Genomic DNA, 24,438 nt, shown 5'->3' with positions numbered 1-24,438 from the left:
GACACCAGCTGCCAGATGGCCTCTGGAGAACTTTGTCTTGCCCAGAATGAAGCAGATGGCTTCCAAAATTTGAGAGACTGAGAAGACCAGGGCTGGATGGTGTGATGCCTCTAGGGAAGTGAAAGTGTCCTTGGAGGTCAGCTGAGGGTTGCAGGGGCAGCTGGCTCCATGTCTCTCTGTCTCTCTGTCTCTCTCTCCTCCTCTCCTATCTGCCTCCTCTTCTCAGAACTCTTGAGTATCTCAGAGAGTGGTTCCAATTTTTGTTTGCCAGGACATACCCCACAGGTGACACTTCTGGCAGGTAAGGATCACATGCTGCCCATCTTCCTTCCCGAGGGTGTGCCTGGGCTCTGTATACTTCCAGCTCTTTCTCTCAAGAAAGCAGATGGGAACACACGTGGGGGGAAGGACAGTCACAGAGTAACCTTTTTTTTTTTTTAATGTTTATTCATTTTTGAGAGAGAGAGAGAGAGAGAAAATGAGCCAGGGAGATGTAGAGAGAGAGGGAGAGAGAGAATCCCAAGCAGGCTCTGCACTGTCAGCGTAAAGCCCAATGTGGGGCTCAGTTCCACAAACTGTGAGATTGTGATCTGAGCCAAAGTTGGGCAGTCAGCTGACTGAGCCACCCAGGAGCCCCTGTCATGGAGTAATCTTGAACCCACTTCAGTTTATTTTCTTAATATTTCAGATTTAAAATTTTTAAAAAATTTGTAATATTTATTATTTTGAGAGACAGAGTGTGAGCGGGGGAGGGGCAGAGAGAGAAGGAGACACAGAATCCAAAGCAGGCTCCAGGCCCTGAGCTGTCAGCACAGAGCCTGACGCGGGGCTCGAACTCACGAACTGCACAATCATGACCTGAGCCGAAGTTGGGTGTTTAACCGACTGAGCCAGCCAGGCGCTCCTCAGTTTATTTTCTAAAATTAAGAGCAAATCAATTGCAAATGTCAGTAGTTTATGAGTGTTAGCCCGGGACGGTGGTGGCACCCCTTGCAGCTGAGAACCAGTGTGAGAACCAGTGTGAGGCTGGCTTGTGTTTCCCTGCACCTCTTCCCTCCAGTGTGGGGTAGGTGGGCACAGCATTTACAGAGGAAGGAAGCCGGAGGCTGCCACTTTTTTGCTTGGAGGAGTGAGATGTGTGGCTATCTATTGAAGGAAGATCTAGGTTGACTCTGGGTTGCAGAGTCTAGGCCAGCTGTCTGTCCGTCCCTCAGTTGGCTGTTTAGTGACTTCAGTGGAGCCCAGAGCAGCTCTCTGTCTCCTGATGGTTCTCATGCTGCCTTTGCCTATTTCTGGTGGGGACTGAGTAGCCACTGATCTGTCTGTGCCCTCCAAACAAATGACCCAGGCCCCTCCCTCTCATCCAGAGAAGGCTGCCTGGTGGTAAGGTCAGAGGTCAGTGCTCAGGGCAGCCCCATCTTGCATCATGCCACTCAGATCTGGTAGCTGCCAGTGTGGCACGGGAGGGAAACACTCAGGCCGTTCAGCCCAGGAGCGCATTAGCCTAGACCACAGCACTCCAGCCTTTGAGTTTTGAGCTCTGAATGCTACCACCAGGGGCTCAGCAGAGGCCCAGGGCGCTGCTGGAGACTGAGGAGGGGGGAAGGAGTGGGGAGTGGGGAGCAGAGAACGGGGGAGACCCAGGGCAAGAGGCCTGGAGGAAGCAGTGGTGGGGTAGCACCCCCGTGGCCAGCTTTTTTGGGTTACTCCAGGGGCTCCAGAGACTGCGCTATAGACATGGGAGAGCGGTGACAGGCAGAACAAGGGATGGCTACAGGAAGCCATCACTCCTCTCTGTTGGAATGTCATGGAAAGAACATGGATGAGCAGTGAGGTCAGGCAGAGCTGCCCTCGCTGGGGACTCCACTTGCTGGTAGAAGCACCCATTGGACATCTCTGAGCCTCTTTGTCCTAATCTGTAAGGTGGGGTTGTGAGGCTAGGCGCCTGATAGATGCTCAGTAAAGACCACTCCTCCCCCTCTCCCCCTGCCTGAGCTTCGTCCCGGCCCTGTGGCTCCGTCTTTGGGTTCCTGTGTGGCACTCCTGGGCTTGGAGCCTCAGTGGCAGGAACAGGGGCTGCTCCGTCCTGGGGTTACTCCTCTGGGAGTTGGGAGGCTGAGCTTCCCTGGAGCTGGGGCAGCTCCTGTTGTCCCTATTCTAGGTTCAAAGCCACAGGGGTCTCTGATGGCTGTGACTTCCCCGAAGGTGTGGGGGTGGTGGGTGCAGGAACCCTGCAGCTTCTCTCTTGCCTCTGGCTTGCTAGGGAGGCTTCTGGGCTCAGCCAAGGAGGACTTGGAATGAGCCTGAGGCACGAGGCACGGAGGGGTGAGGTCAGTGGTTTGATCAGCAAGGAGGCCTGAGTTAGGGATGGACCTGTCATAGCTCCCAACATTCCTGGCCGCTATCCCTGGCTCCACTTCCCCCTACCCCCATCCTTAAGGGAGATGTGTCCCTCTGTGTCACAGTGGGAGGGCAGAGGAACTTCTCCCCACCCCTTAGGTGGCTTTTGCATGTTTTGTCATTGATTACGTACCACATGTTCTAGGAGTTTTCTGAGTAACTAAAGCCCAGAATGATCTAGTAAACTGCCGCCCTGGCTGGTGAATGGTGGACTCTAACCCTTCCGCCTCACTGGAGGGCCTGTGGCTTCGGATGCCAGAGGGTGTACAAAGAGCTATGTGACTGTCCCCATTCCTAGTGCCACCAGAGCAGCCAAATTTGTGGTATGGACAGTGGTGGCTTTGTGGTCTTGCTTAAAACTCGTTCACCAAAGTCCCTGAGTGCATATGCAAAGAGTCTCTTTGAAGCCTCACTTCTTATCTTACAATTAATTTGCATTTTGCATTTGGTTCCTTAAGATAGCCTTGCTCTTTAAGGGCAGTGGTTTAAATTTCTCCTGAGTAAATTTGATCCTCAGAAGGTTGTTTATCCCGAGGTGGTTCCTGTGCCCCCTGGCTCCGTGTGTCCTCTGGGGGTATGGATATCCCTGTAGAAGATGGTAGGGGCAGGGGCATGTTGTGAATAAAGGCACACAGCTGGGGAAAGGGAAGAGGGGGCCCAGTTTGTCTGCAGAGGCAGGTTGCAGTGAGTGCTCCAGGAGGAGGTAAAGGCTAGGTTGAGGCCATATTCTGAGAAGCTCAAGAATGCCAACCCCAGGGCTTCCGATCTTCTCCTGCAGGCAGAGAGGGCCACCTGCGGCTGAGCTTTGTGACTCCTTGCTTGGCACCCAGGCACTCGCTGTAGGAAAGGCTTCTGGGGGTATTCATGTTGTGGATCTGGCGAGGAGGAAGGGAGTTCCTAGAAACATAGGGTGTGTGGTCTGGTGGGCAAGGCGGCACACAGAAGTTCCAAAAGTTCACACTGCTGGTGTTTGCTGGAAGAGTCAGAGCACAGGGGGTGGGGGAGGGGGGGACCTGGGCAGGGGGATGCAGGCAAAGCTTCAAAGGGACTGAGCGCCGATTTGGATGCTGGTCTAAGCTGTTGAAAAGAAAGGAAGCCAGTGAAGGGAGAAGCACCCGCCGTGGCTCTTAGGGTTTCTGTCAGAGAACCCGAAAGGTGCGAGAGAGCTGAACTAGGGAAATGGTTGCCTGAGATCAGGAAGCACTGGCCTGTTCTGTGGCTACCTTGGGCTGTGTGTGTGTGTGTGTGTGTGTGTGTGTGTAATTGTCATTTATTTATTTGAGAGAGAGAGAGAGCGAAACAATGAATTCCAAGCAGTCTCTGTACTGTCAGCGCAGGGCCCGACGTGGGGCTCAATCTCCTGAACTGTGAGATCCTGACCTGATTTGAAGTCGGGAGACACTTAACTGACGGATCCACCCAGGCACCCCTGGGCTGTATTTATTGATCAGAACTTGGCTGGCAAAGAAATGACTGCTATGAAATCCACAAACATTGGGAAGACTACAGCGCATCCTCGGAACAGGCAAACTTTTGAACTTTCTGTTCGGGTCTCTGTAGGGCAGATGACTCACTTCTGAGCCCCTCCTAACCTCTGTTGGTGATTAGCGGGGCTGAGAGGCCCATGGAGCAGCCCCGCCCTGCAACAGTCCTGCAACAGCCCTGCAACAGAAACAGACCGACTTCCCTGGAAGAGCCTGATTGCAGGAGTGGATTGGAGTGGGTGTGGATAGCTGAGAAAATTTCCAGCACCTGAGCCTCCCGGGTTTGAGCCTCTTTTTGTATGTAAATCCGTGTTGAAGGAACTGTGGGATGGGCCTGGAGTTGGGCCGTAGCTTGACCTTAAAAAGTGCAGTCTCAGGATGACCCAAAGAGGTGCAGGAAATCTGGCCAATGAAATGCATCCACGGTGGTTCTGGGACCTCTGGAGGAGGGCGGGGCCTACTGATCCTGGACAGAGGGATGAGTTACTTACAATTAGAAAGAGACTGTGGGTCTGGCCAGCCTGGACCTGCCCCTGTGCCCACAGGGAGGTGTGCAGGGTAAATCTGGGCGCCTCCTCCCATTTGCTACTGCGTGGGGAAGCCTCAGTAGCAGCCAGGGGCCTGACCAGGGGGGCCCTGTGTGCGTGCCTGGTGCAGATGGGGCTGTTGGGCTTTTGCTTGGAGCTCAGGGTGACCTCTGGAATTGCCTTTCTGCCTTTATTCTCTTGAGTCTCGGATTACTCTGTGTTCTGTGACCTTGGGTGCAAGCCAGGCACCCAGTAAAGGTGACCCAGCCAGCAAGGCACACTCACGTTGTCTCAGCCTCTTCAAGGAAGGGCTCCTCAGCAGACAGGAAACCACCCTCCTCTGGCATGTGGGAAGCCCAGGGAAGAAATTCCTTCTGCAGAGGGCCACCTCCCAACTTTCCCCGCAGCAGATTGGAGGACTTCGGCCTTCTCCCCTGGTTTCCTGTGTGTCACCCCCAGCCCACACTTCCGTTAGGGCTGGGAGAGTAAAATGGCAGTTCCTGTTGAGTGAGGCATGAGTCAGCTAAGGAGAATGGTGGCTAAGTCTTCATAACCTCCAGGCACGGCTATTAAATATTTAAATATCACTACAGTATTGATTGTTTCTCATCCATCTCCTTAGGGAGAGCAGTTCCTGTCTGGGATTCAGATAATAGCAATGCCTTGGATTCAGACAAACTCCAAAGAGCTCAAAGGTGCTATATAAGTCTTACCTGAAGTTATATCATCTCCTCCCTAGAGCTTGTTTCCAGGAATGGGGACAGATTGGGTTCTGCCCATTTTATAGACAGAGAAGATGACCCATGTGGGTGGTCTGACCTGCTGACTGGCACCCTGGGCCTGGAATCCTTGTGTCCTGGCTCTTACTCTCACTGGTCATTTTCTCTGCTCCCCATTTTCCTTCTCCTCATAGGCTCTCTCATTCTGCCTGCTGGGGATAGGCATCAAACAAGATAGCCCAGGCCCCTGCTTCCAGAGCTTAATTCTTGGAGAGGAGACAGTGGACAAGAACCCAAATTGGCAGGGAAGGCCTCTCCAGGAGATTGACCTCCTAGTCAGTGTCCAGGTCCTGGGTCCCTGGGCCCGGTGGGAGCAGAGCAGATCTAGCCTAATTGTGGATTGGCCCTTACTGGTCACAGATCTGTCTTTCCTCGGAGGACAGTTATCAGGATAAATATACCCAGCTCCCCATTCCTGGGGAGTTACTCACCATGTAAAAGTACCCCGCTGTGGATTAGATTACCTCTGCTCTAACTGCTCATGTGCTCAGGGCTGGGGGAAGGGGGACCCGCCTTCTTGTCCTACTCTCCTTCCTAATCTGGAAGAGTCTCAGCAAAGGGGCTGAGATGAGACCATCCCTGAGGAGCTGTTCCTGCTGTTTACATAGCAACTTCTTTAGGAAGGGCCGAGCCTGCTCACTGCTTGGATCCCTGAGCTTGGGCGTCCTTCGGAAGGCTGGGCAGCTTCTCCTCTGACACTTGAGGCCAGCCGCCCCAAGCAGGTGGTCAGCAGGGGGGCTGCAACCTTCCTGGCCCAGAGTTCTGAACCCAGCAGGATAGACAGTGGGAAAAGAGCTTGCTGAGCCAGCCTGATCTCCTGTTAAATGGCAGGGATGCACAGCTGGCCCTGGGCTGTCGGGAAGGCCCTTGTGCCATGGCAGCCTCTTGCTGCCTGTGCTGGAGCTCTCAGGGTGGTGCCTGCTGCTCCTTTTTTCTGCTTGTCAGCTCCTAAGGAAACTGTGCCAGCCCTCGCCCAGGGTGACGAAAGCTGAGTTAAGGCCTGCAGAAAGAAGGTGGGTGAGCAGTCTTGAAAAGATTGAATTCTTACTGGGGGCTCTCCTAGGCCAGGCCTCAAGAATACACGGCATTTTGAGGTGGCCAGGGGACCCCCACCTCCTCTAGTTCAGCCTAGCTCTGCCGATAGAGGAGTGGCCAGGGGCCCAGCATTGGGGCCCGTCTGGCAGGGGGAGCCTGTGAGCTCTGGGAAGGGATGATGCCCCCACATATACCTGCCCCATCTGTGGGGATGAGGTGGGGAGGCTTCTGCAGGGTGACTTTGTTTTCCACAGAGTGGTGCCCCTAACCCTCATCCAGGATGGCAGCATCCTTTGCCTCAGGCACGGGATAAGAAGGAGAGGTGCTTTCTCTTGCCCCGTCAGGGCTAACCATCTCTCTGGGAGCCGGCTCCCCTAAGTTTAGCAGTGTACCGTATGTGCTACTCCAGGGACAGTGCTAAGCAAGCACTGTGTATCCATTTTTCTCATGTTATCCTTGCTCCTGTGAGTAAAATGATAGGATTCCCATCAGACAGACAAGGAAACTGAGGCACAAGAACCTTTAAGCAGCCCAGCTGAGCAGCTCGGCCATTGAGCAGAGTGTGTGACTCAGAGTACCCCTGTGCAAGATCTAACATCAGTGTCTTTGGAGCCCGGGAGGAGAGACTAGAACAGTTGTGGGTCCTCCCTGACCCACACCCCCTACCCCCCACCCCCACACTGAGGGAGTCTGGTGGACAGACCTTTATCTCTTGGCATCTGTCCAGCTGTAGCTCTGCTCTTGACAGTCTTTATCACACACTCAGAGGTGGCCAGGGCTTGGGTAGGAGGAAACCAGGCTTGTGAAGGAGTCTCACTTGTTTTTATACTTCATTGGGGGTGGAGGTTGAAGGGGGTTCATTGATTCTCTTTAACTCATTATACGGTGTCGTGTGTCAGTGGGTCAGCCAGGGTCCCCAGAGCTGCAGTCCGGGGAGCATGAGGCGGGCCGGGGCTGCCCCTGTCCTGCGTCCCCGGGCTGGTTTGGGAATGTGAGGGGCGCAGCTGCAGCTTGCATCTTGGAATGCGGGCAGACCGGCCCCTCTATCCTCCTCTCCCTCCCTGGGCAGCCAGCCGTACGGTACGCCTGCGTCTTAACCCCCTCGGGGCTGCAGACCCCGAGGCCCCCCCCCCCCCCCCACTCGACCCGCCTGCCGCCTGCCGGGAAGGGCCTCTTCGCTTCTGCCCGCCCGGTGCTACGAGCCACCCAGGCCGCCTGTCCCCAAGCAGCCTCAGAGCGGCCTCTGGACCCGAAGGCGCTTCTGATCTGAGCGGCTGCTTGGGCCCAGGCGCGGCTGCGGGGTGGGGACGGGGCGCCCGCTGGCGCTGCGTCTGCGGAGGGGCGTGCGTCCCTGTGGGTCTCCGGGGCCCTCGCGGGGCTGCGTCACTCTTGGGTCGCGCCTTCAAATGGTGTGCCCCAGGCACGGGTGAGAGGTTTGGCACCCAGGCCTCCTCGTGCTCCTCCCGTAGCTGCTCCTTCCTTCCAGCTCAGCCGAGCTTTCTCGAGATTGAAGCTTCCCCAGGGAACCCCTGACCAGGGGCTCCCGGGTCTTCCCCGGCTCGAAAATTCGGTGGTTGCGCCGAGTTTACCTTTGGTTACTGCCTGCGGCAGGAAGCTGACGGGCCAGTAGCGCCCTCTGGCGGGAAGCAGCGGACGGACCGCACCCTTTCCTCGCCAGGGCATAGCTGGGTGTCCTTTGCCCGCGGTGGGTTGGAAGTCTTTGCACCGAGCCAGCCATCCCTTCCCTCACCTACCTAGAGAGGAGAACCTTCCTCCGACACACACGTTGGATGGAAGTGCAGGACATGCACCAGCTGGCCCAGAGAGGCAAAAAGCCTGCAGAATGTAGGGCGGTTTCTTCCAGAAAAGGAACGGGAAGCCCCAGGAAGAGCCTCCTTCCGCAGAGTGGCTTGGGTGCTCCTAGTGGTTCTGACTTGTTCTGGAGGTCTCAGGCTTGGCGCCAGAAAGTTAGTGGAGAAATGCTGAGGAAGTTTGAAGCTTTCCTTAGCCTGGATGAGGGAGCCCTCACTGCTTCAGATCCTGCTTCTGTGTATCTGGAACGTATTCTACAAACACTGGGAGGGGGGAAAGTGTTCCAATGGGCACCATTTTCTCTGACCCCTTTTTTGGGATCTGAGTAGGACACTGAGCCTGGCCCCCAAGTGTTTAGAGCTAAGTACCAGGCAGTAGCTGTAGCTGAAAACTGGGGGACTCACCCATGTGGTGCTGCTTGCAAGTGGACTCCCTTGATCAGTCCTCTTCCTGCTGCCTCTGTTTACTCAGCAGGGGAGGAGTTTGCCAAGCTTTTGCAAGGAGACTTTGGCCTGTAACCATTTTCTAGGCCATGGGGACATAGCAGTCTTCTGCACCTATAGGAATCCAAAGTAGAGGCCAGAGTCCTCCTTGGCTGCCTCCTCTATTCCTGGCTCCCTTTCTTGAGGCATTTGGGGGAGCCTGTGGGGGGACAGTGATGCCAAGTCCTGTGCAGTCACTGAGCAAAGACGGTGCAGAGAGAGAAGGAAGCTACACCAGAGGCCCTGTGGCTTGCTGGCTTGTGCGTGCGCTCTCTCTCTCACTCAGATAGACGCAAGTTTGATGTGCTCTCTCCCAGGCATCCACACAGGTTTCACTCTGAATGTTACTTCATCACTTTGTTTTTCTCTTCCAGATTGCCCTTGTCATGTTTTGCCCAGATTCTACCCATAGAACATGTAGGAGAAGTCAGTACTTTGCATCCTATCCTGATCTCCTTAGAGGAAGATGTTTTTCACAATGTCACAAAACAAATAAGATCTGATGTTTGTAGCTTCCCATGTAGCGTAGCATCTGCTGGCTTATATAAACCTTACACCAGTGCTGCGAGGTAGGAATCACACTTGCCAAGGCAACTGAGGCTGGCTCAAGGAAGTGAAGGCATTTGCTGTTTGGCCGTGGATAGTAGATAGAGGAACTGAGACTTGAACTCTTGGGATCTTTTGTTTCTGTCCCCTAGGGCTGCTCCTTTTGACCAATAGATGTATCAGTGTTCAGAAGAGTCAAGTGAGGGGCTCCTGGGTGGTTCAGTGGGTTAAGCGTCCGACTTCGGCCCAGGTCCCGATCTCCTGGTTTGTGAGTTTAAGTGCGCCACGTTGGTCTCGCTGCTGGCAGTACAGGGCCCGCTTCAGATCTTCTCTCCCTCTCTCTCTGCCCCTCCCCCACTGGTTTCTTTCTCTCTCTCTCTCTCTCTCTCTCTCTCTCTCTCTCTCTCCCTCTCTCTCTCTCTTTCCCCCCACACACACACCCCGCTTCTCAAAATAAGTAAATAAACTTAAAAAAAACCACACAAGTGAAATTATAAACCAGACTTAGAGTCAGCTCATGACTAGGGGGGATGGGGTATTCGAGGCAGAGGGCAGTGGAGGCCCTCACTCAGAGGGTCTGATGGAATGGGTTAACCATTTGTCTTCTACTGAGTGTTTGGAGCCTGAGAGAGCCAAGTTCAGATCCTGGCTGTGTCATGGCAGCAAGCTTCAGCAGCATGGGGACGTGACTCTATCTACCTCTCTGAACCTCACTTTCCCCTCCGTGCTAGTTTTGCTGTGAGGAGGAAGGGAAGGAACACAGGTAAAGCTCCTGGCATGTGGTGGGTGGTCAAGCATGGCAGCTACTCCTTTTAGTCTCACTGGTATTGCACTTGTTGCCTGCTCTGGGGAGCCCTTTGGGGTTTTCCAGCTGGGGGTTGCCCCTGCTGGATTGGGCCCAGAAGAAATGGGGATGCTGCGTGAAGCCAGGGCAGCAGGTGCGGCTGTGCAGAGGCCACTGGGATTGGCCCTGGACGCTGGGTCCTTTTCTGTCATTACCTGGGTGCACACTGACTGTCTCTAGTTCTGATTTGGTAGAGACAGGAAGCCAGACATCTCCTAGAGGATCCGGAGTGGGAGGGGGCTGCAGGAACTTCCTTGGAAGTCAGGAGACCCTTGTGCTGCGCTACTGGCCCCAGGGTCCTGGGCCTTGTGACAAGCTCCCCCTCTGACCAGCTGGGTAGGGGCCAGGGGTAGGTGTGGCCAGCCTTGGGGGTGGGAGGACGGGGCAGGCACCTGGGGGAAGGTGTGGGCCCCCCTTGCTTCCCTCTGCTGAGCTGGGGTAGGGTTGGGGACAGAGCCCTTAGGAAGAATGAGACTGGTAGCTCTCTGATCCTGGGCGCTGACATTCAGGAAATTGTGCTGTTTAAAGGTGGCATCATGTCGTGATCCCAGCAGACTCTTGCAGGCCAGATTTTTGGGGTTTGGGGCTTCTGAAGAGCCAGACAGTCCTGTCTGTCACTGGCTTTGTTATCTGGGAAAGCCCCATCACCTGTTGAAGCCCCTTTTCCCATCTGCAAAGGGAGGATCAGAATTCCAGGTTTATCCAGGATTAGGATTAACAGAGAGACCATGTACACACAGTGCCTAGCACAGTGCCTGTTACTAGTAAATAGCAGTAGGCACAGCCATTGCTTTCTGATATGTAATATCCTAAGGCCCACAGGGACTGAGCGTCATTCCTGACCCTCAGCAGGTCGGCAGGGAAGTGAGAGTGAGCAAGTCCCTGAACATGGTAGGAATGAGGGTGTGGTGTTGGGGCCAGGCTCTCTGGGCTGTGGGGCTGTTGAGGGTCCCAGGAGGGGAGGATTGAAGTTGGGGGGTTTTCCACAGTTCCTACTCCTGCCCCTCCAGCTGTTCCCTCGTCTGGGGACTGGGGAGATCCAGGGCCCCCCTGTTGGCTGCCTGGTGCCAGAGTAATGGACGCTTGTACTCGATTCGGCTCCCTTGCTGCTGTTAAAAGCAGAGTAGTGGGGCCCTGGAGTCTCTGGGGCCAGGCTGCTTGCCAGGCTTCCGCAGAAACAGCCTACAGAGCAGTCCTGCCCCCTGCTTGGCTGAGGGGGTGGGGAACACTGCACCAGCCTCGACCAGCCCCCACCTCCTCGCGTACCTCACCCCAGTAGCCCAGAGCCTTGCCCAGAAGTCTCAGGAGGAGCTCGGAGCCTGGGGTTTTACTTCTACCTAGCCAGAAAGGCAGGTACCACACCCCCGGGACTGCTCTAGTCGGGGGGGGGGGGGTGGGGGGGTGGGGGGGGCCTGAGAAAGCCTAAGCTCCTGGAATTTAAGTGGGACCTGGCACTGCCTGGGCCCCTCCCCGTGACGTGTGGCCCCTCCCGCCCATTCTCCCCGCCTTGCCCTGTGAAGTCAGAGTGCCAGGCAGGCATTTCTGACTTCCAGCCAGCCAGCTGCACAGCCCTGTCGGCAGGGAACACAGGTGCCTGACTGCCAGAGGTAGGAGAGCCCCAAAGGCAGCCCACGGAGCCTCCATGGCACCTTCAGTCCTGGGCTGGGGAGAAGAGGTCAGTTTTGGAAGCTGGTTCTTAGCCAGACTGGTCTGGGCTGACAGTTTCCTGTCCTGAGGCTGGTTATTTCTCCCAGGGGTGGGGCAGGTGCTCAGAAGTCATTAACTCTTGGGTGCAGCAAGCAGGCAAGGCACTGCCGCTGGACTGTGCGGTCCAGGATCCCTGGTTCCTACCGGCTCTCTGCCTGTTCTCTCCACAGACGCCCTGCTGGCAGACTTGGAGTCCACCACCTCCCACATCTCCAAACGGCCCGTGTTCTTGTCTGAGGAGACCCCCTACTCATACCCAACTGGAAACCACACATACCAGGAGATTGCCGTGCCGCCCCCTGTCCCTCCACCCCCATCCAGTGAGGCCCTCAATGGCACGATCCTTGACCCCTTAGACCAGTGGCAGCCCAGTGCCTCCCGATTCATCCACCAGCAGGTAAGGTGGGGGCAGTGGCTGGAAGACAGGGAACAGAGGCTTCGGGACTGTAGGCGTTTGGGGAACCGGGGGAGGAATGGGGTCGAGGGAGAGGGAGAGGGGCCAGGAAATATCCAGGTCTCCCAGATGCCACGTGAGGGGGCAAGTGACCAAGTGTTAATCACCTGTCTCCCAGCCAGAGTGGAAATTCCCTGGTGAGACTGTCTGTGAGCAGGAACCTCCTGGGGGTGACTCGGGCTCTTCCTTCTCCTCCCCTTGGGGGAGGCTCTGAGCGTTCTCTTCCCTGCAGCCTCAGTCCCCGTCACCTGTGTACGGCTCCAGTGCCAAAACTTCCAGTGCTTCCGTCCCCCAGGACGGCGGCGGCCCTCCGTGTCCCCGCGCCGGTGAGGAAGAGCACGTCTACAGGTACTGCCCCGGTACCTGCCTGCCTGTCTCCTTCCCCTCCTGCTTCCAACAGCCCGCAGAAGGCCCTGAGGCTCCCGGCCAGCTCCTAATGCCTCTGGACTGGCCTGGTGGCCTCAGCATTGCCATCTCCATGCAGCAGCAGGGTTGGGTTGTCACAGCACCTTGTGTCTTTGAGGAACTGAGGCAAGACTTTTTCCTCCTCTCTTTTTACCACATCCCTTCCTCCCTCTCTAATCTCTTGCTGGGGGGAGACTTTGTACGCCTTCTGCCTTATTCTCCTTGAGAATTTGGAGGCCACCAAAACTACGGGGGTGGGACGCCTCTCACTGTGACCTCCCCTTTGCCTCTCAGTTTCCCCAACAAGCAGAAGTCTGCCGAGCCTTCACCCACAGTGATGAGCTCCTCCCTGGGCAGCAACCTTTCTGAACTTGACCGCCTGCTGCTGGAACTGAACGCTGTGCAGCATAACCCCCCAGGCTTTCCTGCAGGTAGGACTGAATCCCTGTACACCCTCCTGCCCCCTCCAGATCCACCTGGCCTCTGGATCCCCAGAGGGGTCAGGGCTGACCAGCCTTTCTCTCTCACTCTTCCAAGATGAGGCCAACTCCAGCCCCCCACTGCCTGGGGCTCTGAGCCCCCACTGTGGCATCCCAGAGAGTAACAGCCCATTGGGGGGCAAAGCTGGGCCCCTGACCAAAGAGAAGCCCAAGCGGAATGGGAGCCGTGGTCTGGAGGACGTGCGGCCCAGTGTGGAGAGTCTCTTGGATGAACTGGAGAGCTCTGTGCCCAGCCCAGTGTGAGTATCACCGGGCTCTCCCGGCAGGGAAGGTCTCACCCAGCTAGTGCCCATGCCCCGGTGTCTGTCCACTTAGCCGAGTTGTCACCCATTCCCTCTGTGAGTGCCTGTTTTTTGCCAGGCCCCGTACCTGGCGCTGGGGGGTTAGTGGAGTCCCATGAACACCCTCCCTGCCTCCAGTGAACCACCACCTATCAGAAAAGATGACATTGTGCATGACAAGGGCGCCCATAGCTTAGTGGCTGTCTGCACAGGCTTTGGAGCCACACTATAAGGGTTCACATATTGGTTCTGTCCTTACTAAGCATCGTCTCTCAAGCCTTAGTTTTCCTGTCTATAAAATGGGATGAAGGGATATAGGACAATGGTGATAAGATCACCTACCTCAATGGGATGAGAGCCAATAATACGTGTCAAGTGTTTGGAATGGTTTCCGGCTCATAGCACATGATGCACGTGGTAAGGGCTTACTGAATGTTAGCTCTTCTTGCTGTTACTGTGTTGCTGGAACAATCTCACATGTACATCCAGTGTCGTGGGGGATACGCAAGGGATGAACAAGTCCTTTATCCCATTTGGGCTTGTTTAACAGGCAAGCTTGAAGCCGGGTTGGGAGGCCCAGAGGTGTCTTCCTGGGGAAGGTGCCCCCTGAGCTGCCCTCCCTTCTCCTGTGCCGGCCGCTCACCTCCGCTCTGGCCCCCAGGAGAGATCGGGAGCTGGCGGGCTTCTGTAGAGTCAGGGGCGGGAGGACCCCGCTGGGAGAGCAGAGATGTTGGTACCCTGAAGAGGAGAGGGCCACTCTGGGGGCACGTGGAGCTGACCCCGGGGCCCTCGCTGATGCCGTGCCTGCCCTGCAGCCCTGCCATCACTGTGAACCAGGGCGAGGTGAGCAGCCCTCAGAGAGCCACCTCCAGCCAGCAGCAGACACGCATGTCGGCCTCCTCTGCCACCAGGGAGCTGGACGAGCTGATGGCCTCGCTGTCGGATTTCAAGGTGCCCCAAGACCCCTCCTCTCCCCCGCCCTGCCCCCTCATTCTTCTCCTCCTGTACCTCAGTGTGAGTAGCCAGAACTCAGTCCCTCAGCGTCCGGGTGCCTTGCCCTGAGCCGGGGGCCTGGAAATGCTCTGGCCTTGCCGGGATGTGGGAGAGGGAGGGTCCGGCCAGGCTTCATGGGGACTGGGCTGCCTCACAGCCTGTGAAGGCAGAGAAGCACTTTGCAGGGACATTCCTTCCTCCCGGGTTGCTCCCAGCTCCCAGCCACCCAGGCAAGGGGATCAGGAGGCTGGGACAAAGGGCTCTGTGTTGATGGTTGCTCTTAGTGGGGGAGGGCATTCTCTGATGGGCCATGTGGGACTGGGATCCTGTGCCTGAGAGGTCATTTGCCCTGGAGTCCCGTCTCCCACGCTGGCTAGCTGTCCTCAACACGTCCTTTTTCTTTCTGCCTCTGGCTCCTGAATCCATAGGCCTCCAGCCATCAGCCTCCCTCTATCCTTCTCCCCACCTCTCCACAAGCCTCTGAGTCCCCATAGGTTCTGTCCTAACCTGTCAGGCTACTGAGCTTGTTCTGCACGAGACCTCCCTTCCCCTCCCATCCTGGGCTTCCTGGGCTTCCTGGGCCTGCCAGGCCCAAGATGTTTTATTTAGAAGATGCAGTGCCTCCATGGGGATTGATATTGACTGATCTCCAACAGTTGCTGACTTCATCCTTCCATGTGGGTCTGCCCGAGACCTTTGGGGCATGATACAGGGAATCTGAGAAGGGGAGCAAGCAGTCTGAGTGCTCTTGGCCCTGAGGGTACCTCCAAGAGTCCCTCCAGCTGGGGATTCACAGTGGGGGATGGGAGCTATGTGGGCTTGTGACCCTCACGGTTCTAAGTGGTGAGTAGCCACTGTCAGACTCTTACGGTGTTGGACTCTGGTGTTGGCCTTGGAGAGCCCTGCCCTCCTTCCCTTTAGGCTCCTTTTGCTTTCTGAGACAGCCAGGGTCGTAGTGTCCTACAAGAAGCTGCACTGGTTCTAGCTGTGCCCTGAGAGCAAGGTCTTGGGGGCCATAGGAAGGGTAGGGTTGTCTGGGAGAGACAGCCACGTTGGACCAGGTTTGGCAGAGGAGGGCAGCTGCCTGCGGCCGACTCTTTCTCGATCGGTGCTTGGGCTAACCTCCTTGGCCACCTGTCTCCTGTGGTCCACTTCTCCATAGCATTTTCTCCCTTGTACCTACTCTGACTGGGGTGGTCCCACAGGCATGGCTTTGACGGGAGCCAAGGATGTGGAGCCCAGGAACACCTTTTTGGGGTCTGGGGTCTTTTTCTTAGGCCAGTACTCATGCTTCACCTTCATAGCCACCTCGGCGTAGTCTAGGTCAGTGTTGATGGTGGCTCTCAGAGCCCTCAGCCCAAGCCCATCCCTTGCGGTGAGCGCCTCCCCTCCCCTCTCCCGTCTATCTCTCCTCTCCCTTCTGTCTTTTGTCTTTCTCCTCCTCCAGACCAGCTCCTCTGCTGTGGCCTTGAGCTCCCCAGAGCTGCTGCCCAAACCAGCTCCATCCCCACACCTCATACGTTCTCCTCCTCCTCCTCCTCCTCCTCCTCCTCCTCCTGGGCCCTCTGTATTCTTGCCATCCATTACCAAACCCTCCTCTGGAGGCCACAGTCCCAGCCAGGAGGTCCTCTGCTCTGAGGACACTGATAATGGATGGGGCCTTCTACCTCCTGTGGCTCCCAACTGGCTTGATTTGGCTGGCCTCCGGGTGACGCCTGATACTCCCAACTCAGGGTCTCCCTCTGTGGAGGGGTCTCTGGGGCCATTAGGTGCAGAGAGCCAGACTCAGGTTTGGAAAGATCTACCGAATCTTATAAGTGAGCTTTCCGGGGGCCCCCCCTGCCACGTGCTACCCGGCCAAGCTGGGTATATAGGTCCCCAGGAGCCTGGAGCCCCCCACGGGCTGTTGGCCAACCCTTTGTACCCAGAGGAGGCCGTGGCTGCCACTCGGGAGCAGCCATGGGCTTTGGAGGCGCTCAGGCCTGAGACGCCCCACGGAGCCACATGCAGCTTCCAGGAAGTAACTGAGCCAGCTGTCGTGGCCGTGGACCGTCAGGCCATCTTCCCAGATACCTGGAGTCTCACCAAGGAATGTGGACAGCGGAAGCAGAGGGCAAAGCCAGAGCCAGGGGAGCTGGAAAGCAGCGGCCCGGCCCCAGTTGGCAAGGAGCAGTTAGGTGGACAGACACTCATGAAGGGAAGCCTGGTCAGGCCAACCCAGGGACCTGAGACCCCCAGGTGGCCAGAGGGCGTCACTGAAGCTGCTGCCAGGAGGGAACAGTCGGAGCTTCCACCTGCCGTGGTCATGGACACGCCCAGCACCACTGAGAGGATTTCCACCTCAGGCCAGGCAGGCGCAAGCTCGCACGGCTGCTAGGCATGGTCCTCTGCCGGCCCAAGTGTGGGCCCCTCCTGCCTAACCGCATGTAGCCTCCCACTCTGCATGTCTGCTTGGGCAGCAAATCCGAAGATCGCGTGGCCTGTGACCCTGATGACCAGGATTCAGCAGTGGAATTCTCTGGGCCCTGGAATGATCTCTTAGTGACAGTCACCTCTTGCTCGTTTAAGGCTTTTTCCTTTAGATGGGCTCCTCCTTTCTGATGTGATGTGTGCAAAATGGTTAAAAGCATGGGCTTTGGAACCAGATAGTACTGAATATAAACTGTGCTTCCAGTACTTGCTACCCTGTGTGACCTTGGGCAACCCCCCACCAGCCTCAGTTTTCTCATCTTTAAAATGGGGGTAATAGTAGGGTACCTGCCTGGCTCGTCAGAGCATGCGACCCTTGATCTTGGGGTCGTGGGTTCAGGCCCCATGTTGTGTGTGGAGCCTACTTAAAAAAAAAGAGAGAGAAAATGAGGGTATAATAGACCATTTCCCCCCAAGGTTGTCCAGAGGATTAAATGAGATAATGCCTGTGAAGTGCTGAGAATACAGCATGTGGTCCTCAATAAGCCACGGCTAATGTTACTGTTTTTATGTGCTTCTTGCGTGATTAAAATTTTATGTCCTCTCCCAAAACAAAGTAAAGCAAAAACAAAAAAGCCAAAACCACTACAAACGAGCAGGTTATAATATACATAAGGAAAAAATTAAAAGATTTATTGGAAGAAAGATCACGTTTTTCTATTTCAGATCAAAAAAAGAAAGAGCCTTATGCCTTTTCAAGAATGTCCACTTAACATCCTTTCAAATAATGTGATAACCCTGTAAGGCAGCCAAGAAAGTACTCTAACCCCATTTCAAGGATAGAGAAGCTGAGGCCCCTGGAGGTGAAGTGTCTTGCCCAAGGTCATTGCCGACATGGAGGTGAGCGCTGGGTGGAGGGAGTCTGCTCTGCCCCCTGCCTCCACCTCACCCCAGCTTGGCTCTTTTCTGGCAGTTTTGTCCTGCCTCTTCCCTGGGGCACCTGAGTGTGGACTGAGCAGCATCGGCTGAGCCCAGAGTGGGACTGTGACGGCTTCCCCCTCCCCCCTCAGATCCGCTCTGTGATCAGGAGGAGCCGGGAGACGGGCCACGCGCACCCCATGTCCCGGGAGCCCTCCCCTCGCCGCCGGCTGGACCCTGCCACCCTGAGCAGGACCCCATCCCAGGAGCGGCTCATCGCAGAGCTGCAGGGTCGGCTCGGCATCCAGCCGGAGGCAGAGGAGGCAGCGGGGGCAGCGGGGGCCTCTGCTGAGGACTGGCTGACTGAGGGCGTCATCATCACTGTGCAGCCTCGAGGGAGGCGGGCTGGGGGGCAGCTTGTAGAGAAGGTAGCGAGGAGGTGCCCGGGGCTGGGCCAGGGCCAGGGTCAGGGCAGTAGGCATCCCGATTCTTCCCCAGGATGGCTGGAGGGGAGATGTGGGGTGTGTGGGGAGGTGGGGGGAAGGGGGTCCTGCACCCTGTGACCTGGTGAGGCTGGCCTCATGGCCTCATGGCCTCATGACCTCATGCTTGGTGCCAGGGTGGGAAAGCCCAGGGGGAGCCTGGGGATGGCGCCACACCCTGCTCCTCTGCTCTGCTTCATCTCTCTCCCTCCTTTCTTCTTCCCAGGTCGTCTTCCCTCCTGGCTCCCCTGTTCCCCTGAGAAGAACCTTCTCTGTTCTGGCTTCTCCTCCTCCTGTCCCTTTGCTCCAGCAGCGTAAAGACTCCTCAGCCAGCAGCCCTTCTCCCCCACCCAGCCTGCCCGGCCCCTCCTCCCTGGGGCCCTCCGCTCTTGCCCGAGGTTCCCCTGGGGACTCGAGTGCTGTGGCAGGGCTGCAGGAGGAGGGTGTGAAGGGCCCCACCCCTCCCCCTCCTGTACCCCAAACTTGGAGGTCCGTGGGCTGCCAGACCGACGAGGACCCGCTCTTCCCCCCGATGCAGGCAGGCCTCCCTGTCCCCGTCCTGCTGCTTGGGCCTTGTCCCTCCCCTGCACACTTGCAGGCCCCCCCCCCCCCCCCCCCCACATACCCTGTGGCACACTCCCCCATCCCCGCCCCTGTGCACACGTCAGGACAGTACCACAGTCCTTCCGTAGACCTCGCTTTGACCCGGGACCCTCTCTTAATCTGCCGTTCACTCTCCCAGCCCTTTGATGTCATCTGTCCTCTTGCTCCCCGGTGCGGCTTCTCTCTGCCTGTTCCTTCCTGATGTCCCTTGGTCCTGCCCCACCCTCCTCTGAGGAAGCCATTCCCAGAAGGGAAAGCAAGCCTTCTCTCCCTCCAGCCCCTAGACCAGTATCTGGAAGGCCTCTTTGCTCCTGGCCCCAGTCACCTTCCTTTCCTGTGTCTGTGCCTTTAGCTGGCTCACCTTTCTCCCCTTCTTCACATCTGCCTGGGCCATCCTTCTCTAGACTTTTCCTCCTTATTTTGGTACTTCCAGTTGGGGGGTGGGGGCGGGATCTCTTATCTCTCTTAGATTCCCTTTTGTGAAATGGTCCAATTCCAAGATCTCTTTTTCTTTCTTCCTTAATTAAAAACAATTTTCTTGTCCTCGTTTCCTCCCCTACCCAAGATCCAGGGCCTGGAACAGATTGCGGATGGAGAAGCATGGGCGGCCGGCTGGCCTCCGAACGGCAGGCAGAGCAGTCCCGAAGGGCAGGACGAGGGAGGGGTCAGTGCTGAGGCTGGGGGCCTAGGGTCCTGCTTGCCCATTTTCTGGACGTTGGTCAGGCCGGTGGGGTGCCTTGAACCCCTGTGACCACCAGGATCTCTTGTGGATGCCATTCCCACCCTCTGGGCTCTGAAGGCCCTGGAAGAGGTGGCCCTGCTTGCCTCTATCAGCCCAAATGTCCAGGAGGGAGAAACTCCCCCAGTGCCGCGGTGCTGCAGACGTCGTCCCCAAGCCTGGAAGTCCTGACCACCTCTCTCCCTGTCTCCACAGTTCATGGCCCAGGGGAAGACAGGGAGCAGCTCTCCCCCTGGGGGGCCTCCAAAGCCTGGAAGCCAGCTGGATAGTATGCTGGGGAGCCTGCAGTCTGACCTGAACAAACTGGGGGTCGCCACGGTTGCCAAAGGGGTCTGCGGGGCCTGCAAGAAGCCCATTGCCGGGCAGGTGATGAAGGTCGAGGTGGAGAGGGGAGGGAGCCGCAGGTGGTCGGACCTCTGCCCCTCAGGGGAGGGTGCTCCGCGGCAGGCCAGGGCCCGGAGCCGTGTTCTGCCTCCTTCCTCAGGTTGTGACTGCCATGGGAAAGACGTGGCACCCGGAGCACTTTGTCTGCACCCACTGCCAAGAGGAGATCGGATCCCGGAACTTCTTTGAGCGGGACGGGCAGCCCTACTGTGAAAAGGACTATCACAACCTCTTCTCTCCACGCTGCTACTACTGCAACGGTCCCATCCTGGATGTGAGTCCCTGTCGCGTGGCGGGAGGGCAGCCGTGCTGGCACATTTCTTCTTCGCTATAGTTCGTGCCATCTGATGCTCAGAGAGGTCACTCCCATGCTCGAGCTCACACAGCCAGGAAATGGTGGGGCTGGGATTCAGGCGCAGGCTGGATGCAGGGTCCCTCTGCCTCCCTTCCACCTCCATCCCAGATTCCCTCTGGGGAAGCTCCCAGGAGTTTGGAGCTCCACCCTGATAAGTGGAATGGCATGCTGGTGCCCTCACTCTCCTGCTGTGTGATGTTTAGGGAAACGCTCAACCTCTCTGAGACTGTTTCTTTTCTTATAAGATGGGGGTCACAGTACAGCCTGTGACCTTAACCTTACCATGTGAAGATTCAGGAGAGAGAGTGTGTTGGGCATGTCATTTCCTTCAGTGAATTGGAATTCCCGGTAGTAATCCAAGCACAGTGAGGAGGGACTTCATCTCTGGATGGGCTGGCGGGGCGGGGGAGGGTCTTGCCTGTGAGTTTCCACTGTGGAATCTGTCCAGTGGGTTGGCAACTGGGCTCTGGGCCCACGCTTTGCTTTCACAGAAAGTGGTGACAGCCCTGGACCGGACGTGGCACCCCGAGCACTTCTTCTGCGCCCAGTGTGGAGCCTTCTTTGGTCCCGAAGGTACGACTGGCAGGCAGGCCACCTTGCTGCCCCTCCTTCTGCCCCCCACCCCCATCCCCAGCACTGGGGAGGCAGGGGCAGGAGACTTTGCTGATGTGAGAGTCAGGGTGGCTCCTCCTTTGGAAGCCCTAACTCTGCCCCCCCAAACCCCTGCTCCTCAGGGTTCCATGAGAAAGACGGCAAGGCCTACTGCCGGAAGGATTACTTTGACATGTTCGCGCCCAAGTGTGGTGGCTGTGCCCGGGCCATCCTGGAGAACTACATCTCGGCCCTCAACACTCTCTGGCATCCCGAGTGCTTTGTGTGCCGGGTAGGGAGCCCCCTGGCCTACTTGTCTGGAGGGAGCTGGGAGCGGGCAGTGGGGAGAGAAGGCCACCCCTCCGCCCCCCGTGATGCTCTCTGGATCTAACTTGGGCGTCATTAAAGAGGTAGCAGATAGGGGGTACAGTTCCCAGGTCCAGTGGATCCTGGGCCAGAGCTCATACTGAGGCGGGGAGAAACCAAGAAGAGTAAGGTAGACATGTCCCCAAGCCTTGTCCTGTGTGGTGGGCGGCCCTGGCACTGGTCATGTTCGGTAGAAGGGCACGTGAGAATTAAATGAGATCAAGCATTTAGCAGCCTCAGTGGAAATATTGGGCCATGGTCTCCAAACTGCATTCTGGAGGTAATGGGAGTCCACAGATGTTAGAGATCCAGCAAGGGCTTTCAGACCAGATAAGTTTGGAAAACACTGCTCACTGCAAGACTTCTCAGTGCCTTTGACACCCAAGTGTGCAGGTAGGTTTCTGGGCACAATGTTATAGCCACTTGCCCAGGAGCCCAGTAAGACCTGTGTTTGAATCCAGGCCCTGCAACTTAGTAGATGTGTGACTGTAGGCAAGTCACTGAACTTCTAGGTCTCAGTTGCCTCTTCTGTTGGGAGAATCCAGTGAGCGTTTGGTGCAGCACGTGGCACATAGGAAACACTCAGCAAGGGGGAGTCATGACCTTGACGGACTTCTGCCCATGCCAGTGGCAGATGTCCCAGCCTGAGCCCCCTTTCCTGTGCCCCACCCCCCTCTTCTGCCTGGCAGGAGTGCTTCACGCCCTTCGTCAACGGCAGCTTCTTCGAGCACGATGGGCAGCCCTACTGTGAGGTGCACTACCACGAGCGGCGAGGCTCACTGTGCTCTGGCTGCCAGAAGCCCATCACGGGCCGCTGCATCACCGCCATGGCCAAGAAGTTCCATCCGGAGCACTTCGTCTGTGCCTTCTGCCTCAAGCAGCTCAACAAGGGCACCTTCAAGGAGCAGAACGACAAGCCTTACTGTCAGAACTGCTTCCTCAAGCTCTTCTGCTAGGCACCCTTCATGGCCCCCCCTGCCCTGGCCCAGCCACCCCCCACCCCCCGCAACTGCTACTGTGACCCAGAGGCCTTGCCCAGGGGTGAAGGGGCAAACCTGATCGAAACTGGAACCCGTGTCCTCGGCTGGTGCAGGATGGCAAGAGGGCCCACTCTTCTTTCGCCTGCCAGAGCCTCTGGGCTTTCCTCCTCCTGCAGCCCCCTCCCAGGCTGCCGACTCTTCATCCTCCCTGGACGTGTGTCCCCACCAACCCGCCTGGCCATGCCAGCACCCGACACTGGAGCCATCTCTTACTCATGTTTTGGCAGTGGAGCCAGGGGGAAGGGCAGGCAGGGTCTGATGGGGTCTTTTTTTTATCCTTCTTACCCTGTCCCGACCTGATTATCCTTGTCCTGAGAGTATTGGGGGACACCCAGCTCCCTTCAGACAATGCCAGCATAAATCTATCTATCCAAGGGTGGAATGGTCAAGGGGCCACCCAGAAGGTTTCTTGTGCTCCTCCTGTCCTTCCAGTCTCCCCAGGCCTGGGCAACTGCCCCCTGCTCCCCCCATCCCCCCATAACTGCTCTGGTTCTACTGAGAGAGGCCTCTTCAGCAATAATGTTTTATAGTCACTTCCTCCATCTCTGGGACGGCGCGAGGTGGGGAGTTTTGCCCTGTGCCTGGACACTGTACCGACTTTGATAGATTTCTACACTGAGGTTTGAATTCATATCGTCTTGAGTTGCTTTTACTTCTCTATACAAAATGATTTTGAAGAGATTTTAAAGATGTCCCCTTTTGTACTCTCCTCCTCCATGGCCACTTGTCCTGTTGGTGACAATGGCCGTGGCATGGCATTTGCCTTGTACTGAGGGCTTGGGGTGGGGAAGCAATTTGTATTTTATTTTTTCTTAGCACAAGCAGGTGAATTCGGAGCAGCTCTCTGACTCCCCTTCCTTAACTTCACGGCTCACCAGGACTGTTTTATATAAACTGCTGTATTTTAAAACCCCTTCCTTACTACCTGGGCCAGCAAGCTCTTAACTGAAACTGGCCTTAGGGTGTCTTGCCCTTTGGGGCCTAGAGTTCTGAACCTCATCTGTCCTGTTCCTGAGAGGGGAGAAGGGGAAAGTACACTTTGGGGGTGCTGCTTCCTGTCCGAGTAAGCCATCAGGAGCATCTGCTCCCCTGTGAACTTTTTGGCAGCAAAGAGAACCTGCCGAACATTCTCGGCCTCCTCACTGCTTCTCTCTGGCTTTTTCTTCTGCCTTCTCAGGAAAGCTGGTATCTGATTTTGACCATTGGTCTTGTTGATTCCACTGGGCCCCGCATTTCCCCAAATTTCCCCTGCCCTCCCTGGAGACTGGAGGTCTGGGGAAAAGGGCCCAAAAATTTTTGCAAGGGGGCCTGATAGGACTCCGGGCAGAGGGGACAGGATCCTGCTAAAGCAGTAGGAAGCCCTCAGAGCTCTGTCCCCCAAGGATGAAACAGGAACAGGCAAGCCTGGTGTTCCAGGTTCGCAGAAGGGGTCCCGGCGGGGGTCTAACGTGAAGATGATCCAGACCACTCCACTAGCTTCATAGCAAAGACTGAGTGTGCCGGGGTCTCAGAAGAGGGTCCGCCTCCTTTGAGACAGGGCTAGGAGCAGCCCCAGTCTGGGGAGGTCAGCCAGGCCCCTCCAAAGGTCTGATGTCTCCACTTCCACCCATAGGCCTTATTGCTCTGTTTACAGTGACTGGCCCCAGGCCCCTCCCTTAGGGGTACTGGGGTTTCTGGGGTCTACCTTCTGGGGCAATGGTTATTTGAGGATTTTATTTTATTTTTTTTCTCTGTAAACTTTTAACCTGGCTTTTCCCCATTTCAATTTCTGTGACTTATGCCAATAAAGTTTGCCATTATTTTCACCTATGCCTAGTGCCTTTTCTTGGTGAGGAAGATCCTGTCTGAGGTAACAATTTAGTGCCAGAAAAGAGACCAAGCCCTCCGCGGATTCATGGAGACCATAGTATGAGAGTGACTCAGTGATGTTCCCCTACTTGAGGCAAAAAGCCCCCGGAACAGATGGGATCCCTGCGTGAGCTTGGCTCTTTTCTCAGCAGTTGGTGAGGAAAAGCAGGGAGAGCAGTGCTGTTGGGCCCTGCATGGATCAGGCCCTGCCTTAGTTTTGCTGTAGATTCCCTGAAGGGCATCCTCACATGGGGTCTGTGCCTCACACTCATTTACAGATAAGGGAAGGGGTTCAGAGAGAACTGACGTGCACAACACAATTCTCTGAGTGAGCCCAGAGGCAGGATGTGAACCCAGGGCTTGCCTCTGCCTGGGTTCCTGCTTTGACCAGATGTACCCCCCACCGCTGCCCTACTTGCTGGCTGGGGCGGAGTGAGTGGGGTGGGAACCTTCC

General features: G+C 56.5%; 1 protein-coding gene across 4 annotated transcripts in view; it reads left to right on the top strand.

Moving 5' to 3' along the window:
• PXN (paxillin) overlaps positions 1-23,941 on the top strand; it is a 47,569-nt gene extending 23,628 nt beyond the window's left edge. The window contains exons 2-15 of one of the 4 annotated variants that reach the window (XM_078435715.2): positions 11,787-12,013; positions 12,303-12,418; positions 12,770-12,906; positions 13,013-13,214; positions 14,072-14,207; positions 15,697-16,599; positions 17,729-18,004; positions 18,285-18,596; positions 19,227-19,325; positions 19,596-19,766; positions 19,885-20,058; positions 20,631-20,712; positions 20,874-21,022; positions 21,786-23,941. In XM_078435715.2, coding sequence (XP_078291841.1) covers positions 11,787-12,013; positions 12,303-12,418; positions 12,770-12,906; positions 13,013-13,214; positions 14,072-14,207; positions 15,697-16,599; positions 17,729-18,004; positions 18,285-18,596; positions 19,227-19,325; positions 19,596-19,766; positions 19,885-20,058; positions 20,631-20,712; positions 20,874-21,022; positions 21,786-22,052 — 3,251 coding nt within the window. In that variant the 3' untranslated portion in view covers positions 22,053-23,941. The remainder of the gene's footprint in view (positions 1-11,786; positions 12,014-12,302; positions 12,419-12,769; positions 12,907-13,012; positions 13,215-14,071; positions 14,208-15,696; positions 16,600-17,728; positions 18,005-18,284; positions 18,597-19,226; positions 19,326-19,595; positions 19,767-19,884; positions 20,059-20,630; positions 20,713-20,873; positions 21,023-21,785) is intronic. The other 3 variants (XM_078435712.2, XM_078435713.2, XM_078435714.2) reach the window with 3 other exon arrangements.
• Positions 23,942-24,438: the final 497 nt, after the last annotated feature.

Source organism: Panthera onca, chromosome D3 (assembly GCF_046562875.1).
Source record: "Panthera onca isolate mPanOnc1 chromosome D3, mPanOnc1 haplotype 2, whole genome shotgun sequence".
In the NCBI taxonomy this organism is placed as follows: Eukaryota; Metazoa; Chordata; class Mammalia; order Carnivora; family Felidae; genus Panthera; species Panthera onca.
The sequence above is the reverse complement of the archived record's forward strand: the minus strand, read 5'-3'. Positions and strand labels throughout refer to the sequence as shown.